Genomic DNA, 8,578 nt, shown 5'->3' on the forward strand with positions numbered 1-8,578 from the left:
AACGTCACAACGGAGAACGTCAGCCTTCATTCAAAGTGCAATATTAATCTCAACTGATGAACTACAAGCAACTGGACAAAATCAATCCACTCAGACCAAATACCAAAAAAGAACCGAGCCGACATTGTTCAACATTTCATTCCAATGGGGCGGCTGTGTCTCAGGAGGTAGACTGGGTCGTCCAATGACCACAGGGTCAGCGGTTCGAATCCTGGCCCCTCCTGTCCACATATTGAAGTGTCCTTGGGCAAGACACTGAACCCCAAATTGCTCCCAATGAGCAGGCTAGCACCTTGCATGGCAGCTGCCGCCATTGGTGTGTGAATGTGTGTGTGAATGGGTGAATGAGAGGCCATTGTAAAGCACTTTGAATAAAAGTGCTATAAGTGCAGTCCATTTACCATTAACATTGTGACATCATAGAGCTCTGCAGTTAAATTCATGTCAATGTCAACTTTTATTGTCAACCATGTCATGTGGGAACAAAATTAAGACATTTTCCAATCATCTTTTAAACAACGTTTATTTATCTTTGTAGTCATTTATACCATGCCCTTTATCAAATACTAATTTATTTGAATTCAATCATTCTGACTGATTTTCATCAGGCACAACTAGACTAATTAAAGCTGTATATACAAAACCAACTACCTATATGATAATAATGAATGTTTCTACTGTGTCTAATATCCTAACTTGTGACTCATGTAACTTGCCAGAATATTGCCATGTGTAATTTTTACATTGAGATAAAAAATAATAATGTAATGCCATGTGTAATTTTTACATTGTGATAAAAATGAATATATTTGATCCAGTCTTTTAGAACTTATTTCACCAATACACACAGCAAGTCAACATAAGCCCACACACACACAAACGAACACAAACGCACACATGCACACGCACACACACACACACACACACACACACACACACACACACACACACACACACACGCACGGAGTGTCTTCCAGGATGAGTAGGTGGAGGAGTGGGGTCAGGGGAGTGACCTGTCTTCAATCGTCCTGCCAGCCAGAAAGGAAGAACAAATACAGCAAATGATTAACAAACCAGTCGCATGTGTTTCTGACATTAAAGGGGTCCACGTTTGAAGAACTAACTTTTTCATTGTTTTTGCATGTACATTTGGGTCTCTGATGGGCCTACTAACACACAAAGTAGGAAGTGAAACAACCCACTCATTTAGTTGTGGTCAGCCGAAATGAAAACATTCGAAAAAAAGTCATTTCCTGCAAGCCGTTCAAATCTCCCGTGTCACTCGACAGTACGTCACGTTCGGGGACCCCGCTAGCTAGCATAATGTCTTCGCACAGAAAATGCTCTGTTCTTGGATGTACTAAGCAGCACAGATTGTCTCACAGGCTCAAAGGACAGCAGAGCCGAGTGGATACATTTCATTTTTGATGGCGGCGTTCCCGCTGAAATCTGCAAAACAACAACCCTCGTTCTCTAGCCTGCCGACTTGCTCTCAGCTGAGCTCATTTGCATATGGGAAAAAAAAAGCTCAATCTGATCTCATGGTCAACGGAGGGGTATAGAGGCATGCTAGAACAGAATATAAGACTTATATGAAATTGTTGAAAATTAGCATAATAGGACACCTTTAAAACTATATAAATCACATGTACTGTGTGCTTGACAAGGTATAGGCATCTGTGGCTGGGCTCTGCAGGTGAAAATGTTACTGCGCAGTCAGGGAGCTCTATGTACTGTATGTGTGTGTGTGTGTGTGTCTACAGTAAGTGACATCTTACCCACTCATCCTCCTCGGCTCCTGCTCCTTCTCCTCCTGCTCCCCGCGGCTGCTCACCTCCTGCTTCACCCCGATTGGCCAGGATCTTGTCCGTCCACGATGCTCCCGCCCTCTCATCTCCGGCAAAGTTACACTTGGTGACCGTGCCTCCCTCTACTCTGGCCAGGGAGTCTGAGGGAGAAGACAGCAGGTCCAGGTTTGCTGTATAGGCGAGTGGGGCACTGGGAAATCCATCCTCGTACCTTTGTATGTCGTATTGCATTTTGTATGTCGCTCTTTCTTCCTTTTTATGTGTTATTTGTATTGTGAAGCGCTTTGTGCATTCGTGCTGTGAAAGGCGCTATATAAATAAAGTTTACTTACTTACTTACTTACTTACTCATTTCACTTTATTTAGAAATGGTGAGAATCTGAGAGAGTTACAAATAAGGGGACGCACAGCAATGCTGGAGACCTGGATTCGAACCCGGGTCTCGAGGGACATGAGTTACAGCAAGCTGCCTGCCTACATTTGCTTCCCACTACTAGCTTTAATAGAATAGAACTTACAAATAAACGGTCCGTCTCCGTTGGTCTTCAGACGGACGTCCTGGCCCACCTCCAGCTCCGTCTTCTCCATGTCAGCCTCCGGGTACCAGAAGGCGAAGGCGCCGGAGGGACAGTGCTTCTCGGTCAGTCTCTGCAGATCGTCCTGCTTCAACAGCCCAGCCAGCTGCGCCTCGGACAAACAATCTGTCTCGCCCTTCGCCTGCACCTCTGCACGGGGACCAGACACACAGTCGCGCTCAGCTCAGAACCTTCAGCGGTGTGTGGTTCATTCACCAGCATGTCTCAGTTCAGTCCGTTTAAAGTTCTATCTAGGTAATTAGGAAAACAAACACACAGCTAAAAGCCCAGTGTGGAAAATCCACTATTACTACTGACTAATGTTCATGTACTACAATAGTACTACAGCGGGACTAGCAGCTATAGTGGTAGTATGGTGGTAGTATTGTAGTAATAATGGTACAGTAGTAGAGCGTACTGAAGGAGGACATGAGGTAGCCTGTGTTGACCTTCCTGGTGTCACTGAAGTTTGGCTCCACCTCCTTCCCACTAGCGTCATAGCGTCTCTGATGGATGCGATTGGGCTTGATGTACAGAACGTAGAAACGCACCTGCCACGACCAGGACAAGCAACATTGACAACTGTCAGCTTTACTAAGATTTAAAAATAATAGTCTTTCCTCTAGAGCAGGCATTCCCAAACTGTGAGGCGGGCCTCCTCTGGAGGGCCCCAAAGAAATTCAGAGGAGGCGCGGATGGATGGTTAGAAAAGAAAAAAAAAGCGGAAAAAAACATGTTTTTTATTTTTTAAATGTCTATGGTTTTTAGGAATGAAATGTGATTTTAAAGGTCAGAAGATCAAAATAAATAATGGGTGAGATGTATAATAAATGTGTGGATAGTGCAGAGAGAGCCTCCCCCCGCAGGCATGAATGTATTGTGCGAAAACGTCATAACGTTAACTAGCAACAGGTGCCACCGAGCTACCTTAGTGTGTAACGTTATGGGCTGCCTTGCATAATGCACAGATTTGGGGGGTTGGGGGGGTGTGGGTATGTCACTGTTTTCAGAGGGGAGGCCCACATTGATGGAGTTTGGGAACCCATGCTCTAGAGCTACAGCAAGCATAGGCTGCGTTCCGAATCGCATACTTCCATACTACAGTATATAGTATGCCAAAAAAGGATGTAGTATGTCCCAATACATACACTGTATTATGCCACATGCTTTATGGATTGCGAGGGATGTGTTCAAATTTCAAGGTGCAATGTTATGACAAGGTAGTTTGCATCCAATTGGGACATACTACCTTGTCATAACATTGCACCTTGAAATTTGTGTGCAAAGTACGTACTTTCTATTGGCAGCTGTAGTACGTACTGGTAGTAAAAAGTAGAAGTATGCGATTCGGAACACAGCCATGGTCCGTTTCGCTAAACAGAATGTGAGTTTGGAAATGGAGACAGAATCCCAGTTACCTTCAGGTTGTTGACATCACTTATGACATGTCTGGACACCTCCAGCAGCTGTCCCTCAAGCAGGACCCCAGGTCCTCTGTAGGGGAGAAAGGGTGATAGTCCAGGCATAGGATTTGACCCATGACTAATTGCAACAGGATTTATTTTTTATAAATTTGTCATCAATAACTCATGAAAAACAAAGGTTGTCATAGTTAGATATATATGCCTAGAATAATGTACTGGTGGTTTTGGGTGTTTCTTTCAGATATTGGCAAAGTTTTGGATCTTAACAGTAATACATTTGTATTTTAATGATTTCATGGATTTTTATAAATTGGTAATCAATAACTCATGAAAACCAAAAGTTTTCCTAGTTAGATATATATGACTAGAATAATGTACAGATTGTTTCAAGTGTTTCTGTCAGATATTGGCAACGTTATTGATCTACACAGTAATAAATATGTATTTTATTGATTTCTTCAGTTTTAATAATTGTAATAACTCATGAATACCAAAAGTTGTCAAAATTACAAATATATGCCTAGAATAATGTACAAGTGGTTTGAGGTGTTTCTGCCAGATTTTAGCAAAGTTATTGATCTAATCATTAGGTATTTTATTAATATCTTTATATTTTTTCATAAACTGGAAATCAATAACTCTTTAAAAACAGCGGTTGTCATAGTTAGATATATACATGCCTAGAATAAAGTGATTAGATGTGATTCTGTCAAAATGTGCCTATTTCTGTCTAACAAGTTTTGTGCTTGCTCGACTAATAAATTCTTGGTCGGACCAAAGTATTTCGACAAAGCAATTCCAGCCCAGCGCTCGAATCCTACAATCACATTACGGGCTGTAAAATTATGTTGTTTTAACCTCATTTAACTGTACATAGCCGAACGTGCGTTATCAAAAGGAGATCGCCTTCGCCAGCTCACACGGGGCCGGAATCCAGGAAAAGTAGAATGAAAACACCCTTCGCAGTGTTCTCGAAACTTCACCGTTTTGACAACGCAAACACTTTGGTCGTGTGACTGCGAGGTGCAACAGAGACCCAAAGACCCGTAAACGCGTACGAGCTCGTGTAACTGGGGTAAGAGAGGGGTGCAGGAGGGGCTTGGGTCAGGGATAGAGGCCGTGGGGAGCAGTGGAGTGAGGCTAACAGGGGAATCCCTGACCAACTGGTTTCTCAAAAAGGTCATAACATTTCGTCAACCTAGCAAGCGAGCTATTGGGCACCAAGTGACCTGTTCAAAAGCCATCTGATTTGATACCCAACATGCGCAGCCACAGCCAATGAAACCCTGCAATTCTACCCACTACTGTACAAAGCGTATATCACAACATCACCGACCTTTGATATTTAGCGGGAGACCATTCGCCATCTATCTTCTCACTGTGCACAGGTTTATTTAGTAAAGGCGTATTGTGCTGAATTCGGCTCATTGCATGTCTTTTATAAACCAGGGATGGTTCGTCTTTGTATAAATTGGTCGTCTCCAACAAAAGCAAAGTTATCCAGCGGCGCTTACTTCCTGCTTCTCTTCTCTTCAGAGTAGTGACGTGACTGGGATTGGCTGGGCTGAAACCTGATGTTCCAAAACTCTTTCACAGGCAACAACATTTTTCGCATACATTAAATTGCTTATAATTAACATTATATCAACTTTACTATTGTACTACTGTGGCATTTTAGTAACAAGGAGACTAAAACATTTTATTCAAACCTGCTTCTGAAAGCAAAAACAAAGACCACACAGTCTGATAGGAATGAAACAGGAAAGAGTGGGTGTCTGATTCTGGCCCGTTCTGCTGTTTCTTCACCCTGTTCCCATACTGTGCAAGATGAAGGCAGAGAGGAAGGCCTGGGGAGAAAGACACTATAGGGATCGGGGACAGGAGGCTATTGAACTCTTGAGTCAGTCAGCAGATGCATGCGAATGTGTCCCAAGGCCCACCAGCACGCCCACACAACAGCGCAGAGGCACATGATCCCCGGCTACCCGATCCTAAGGGTTCATCTGAAAGTAGGAAGCGTCGACCGTTTTCTCTCCTGCAGTTGCCTCTCTGGCGCTCTGCGCTGCGTCGCGCCTCCCCTCAATCTCGCCTAGCTGGCTCCTTCCCCCCTTTTCCTCCTGACTCCCTTTCTCCTGTCTCCTCCCTTCCTCCTCTGTCAGCGCCTCTTCCTTGACCTTGACTCCCTTTCTCCCCTGTCTCCCCCTCTCCTTCTCTCCTCCTCCCCTCTCCCATCCTCCTCGGTCTCTACCGTCTCCCCCTTCCCTCCGCTCCTCTGGCGTTTGGGGCGCTGCAGCTGGATGTTGAGCCAGATGTTCCGTCGCTGTCCCCAGCCTCCAGGGGGCTCCACTTCATACAGCCGCTCTCTCTGATTGGGATCCAGCTCAAGGTACTTCCTGCACACTAGACACACATTAGGCATCAGACTTCCTGGACACTAACAGACTTATAATTCAGTACAATTAAAAACCATGAAGGGCCTTGTTATCCCTGTTATTAAGAGAATGAGCCTCTAGAGAAAATGAATGATAATCTTGAGTCAGATTGACTAAAGCCAGTCAGAACGTGAATGTGAATGGTAGTCACCTGCAGTCATGCTCTGTGACATGGGGCGGCTGATTCCCAGTACTTCCTCATTGGGAAAGGAGGCGCAGAAATCCTTGAGCATCTGCAGACCCAGGCCACGCCTCCTCGCATGACGCCTCACCAGCACAGTGTCCAGGACAGGAAGTACATAACTCTGACTGGTGCAGCCATCACATAGACTTCCTGTGAGATGTGTCAACAATTATTTAATCCTCTCTACTGCATTCATGATGGAAATTACAACAGGCGTGATGTTAAAGTTGTTAAGCACTTCACACAAAAACACACACACACACACACACACACACACAGGGGCGTGTAGTATGGTACCTTTCTTCTTGATAGTGTAAAATCCCACTGCTTCTCCGTTGAGCCACAGAATTTTGCCGACCTCTGTCCGAGGGTGGGGTGAGAACAATGTCTCCTTGTCCGGAAGCTTCTCCCCGATCTGCTGGCTAAGCAGGAACAGAATCACCCTCTCCATGTCAGACTGCACCTGGGGCAACAGAACCACCATGTCAGACTGCACCTGGGGCAACAGAACCACTATGTCAGACTTCACCTGGGGCAACAGAACCACCGTGTCAGACTATATACCTAGACTATACCATCACCTGGGCCAATAGAACCACCCTCTCCATGTCTGTTAAGCCTGCAGTATACTTGCTTTTAACTATGCAAGATGGCTACAATGCGTCTCCTTCATTCCTTTGGAGTGCTGTCTCCGGTACCACGGGCTTTATGGTTAGGGTTGGGTTTTGGGTAAGGTTAGGGAGTTACAGTAGGGTTATGACTGCCTAACATACTGTCACAAGGCCACTTCTGTCTTTGCTGGATGTCTTCAACACATCGTCCACAGTCCACCATCGCCCATGGAGGTGCACGGCCACCACTGCAGAAACACATCTTGATAAGGTGCCATCACAGTAATATCATATTATAGCCTACAAGGGACAAATAACAGAAACAGGTAGGACACAAGGAATGTGTGTGTGCGTGTGTGTGTGTGTGTGTGTGTGTGTGTACACAAGAGTTCCCTTAAATGTAATTAATTTGTATTGTCATAAGAGGTCGTACCTTGAGTTTCATCCTCAGGGGTGTGCAACGCGAGGAGAAAGCAGGACGCCTGGTCTTCAAATAGCTGTAGCCTGATAATATTGTCTTGTTTCACCTCCACCTAGTAGAACACAGTATCTGTGCAGAACTGTGCAGACTGAAGCACCCAACCACAACCGGGACCTGATCAGTTACCTTGGGGGCATTTGAGGGTTGGAAACAGATGTTTCCATGCTGTCTTTCTGATCCCAGATCAGCCATGCAGTCTTCAGAAGCTGAACTGAAGATGCTACCTTCTACAGATGAGTGGTCAATAGGGTACTGTCCTCCTGGAAAGCAAAGACAGAGAGGAGACAACACTGGGTTTAACATGGTATTCTCCCATAGGGACACAGACACACACACACGCACACGCACACAGACACACGCACACACACACACAAACGCACGCGCGCGCACACACACACTACTTCCTGCTCAACGAATGAGGACTTTGTACTTTGACAAGGCAACTTTTAAATCCATTGTTTAAAATAATTAAGAGTCAAAATTGTCTTGGGTGGGTTTCATACTTTAATTTTATGATAAAGACGTCAATTCTTGAATGCTTGTGTCAGTATAGGCTCCCGTAGGTTACCTGTGTGTTGTTGCAGTGGTGTGAGAGAATCCATCTTGAAATTCTGACGATAAATACAGCTCTACCTAAAGGCGACAATAAAGACTAGCAAGTTTCAGGGCAAAAAAGAGCAAGAAAAACAAAGTAAAGGAGGTCTGATGTAACAACCACCAAGAATGAGAGATATTCCAGAACCATTTCAGACAACGTCAATATGGAGAGCTAAATTCAGCCAAGCAAAGGAGTGAAAAGGAGTTGTAGGCTACATAAAGTAGAAGAAACTCAGTCTCACAATCTAGTGCTTTGCTGCCATCTAGTGATTATACTCTTTGTAGTTCTAGTCCCGAGGAGGTGGGGAGAGGAAGAGCCGCCCATTCACCTCTATTACTTTGGACTTTAATCATGGTATGATTAAGCAATAAACCACTCGAGGCCGTGTGTTATAGTGATTTTATAACAGCTAGCCTTGTTAGGCACGACGCGAAGCGGAGTGCCTAAAACCCCCCTAGCTGTTAT

General features: G+C 44.7%; 2 protein-coding genes across 4 annotated transcripts; both read right to left on the bottom strand.

Moving 5' to 3' along the window:
- Positions 1-12: 12 nt before the first annotated feature.
- On the bottom strand, positions 13-5,988 carry arpin (actin related protein 2/3 complex inhibitor). 3 transcript variants are annotated; one of them, XM_084450804.1, is made up of 6 exons: positions 5,322-5,988; positions 3,802-3,877; positions 2,802-2,934; positions 2,327-2,533; positions 1,779-1,948; positions 13-1,028 (listed from the first exon to the last, which is right to left on the bottom strand). In XM_084450804.1, exons 1-6 carry the CDS (start codon positions 5,420-5,422, stop codon positions 1,020-1,022), a joined length of 696 nt encoding a protein of 231 aa, XP_084306930.1. In that variant the 5' UTR covers positions 5,423-5,988; the 3' UTR covers positions 13-1,019. The 3 variants fall into 3 exon arrangements, with proteins under 3 accessions (XP_084306930.1, XP_084306932.1, XP_084306931.1); XM_084450806.1 differs by lacking the exon at positions 5,322-5,988 and adding an exon at positions 4,666-5,102; XM_084450805.1 differs by having other exon boundaries at positions 454-1,028; positions 5,144-5,988.
- fam169b (family with sequence similarity 169 member B) lies at positions 5,963-8,288 on the bottom strand (the record flags this gene model as incomplete). Its single annotated transcript, XM_084451390.1, has 7 exons — positions 8,084-8,288; positions 7,642-7,775; positions 7,468-7,567; positions 7,197-7,282; positions 6,721-6,886; positions 6,391-6,573; positions 5,963-6,207 (listed from the first exon to the last, which is right to left on the bottom strand). The coding sequence occupies exons 1-7, from the start codon at positions 8,115-8,117 to the stop codon at positions 5,963-5,965; spliced, it is 948 nt and encodes a 315-aa protein (XP_084307516.1). The 5' UTR covers positions 8,118-8,288.
- Between the last annotated feature and the right edge of the window lie 290 nt (positions 8,289-8,578).

Source organism: Borostomias antarcticus (assembly GCF_949987555.1).
Source record: "Borostomias antarcticus genome assembly, chromosome: 16".
Lineage (NCBI taxonomy): Eukaryota > Metazoa > Chordata > Actinopteri > Stomiiformes > Stomiidae > Borostomias > Borostomias antarcticus.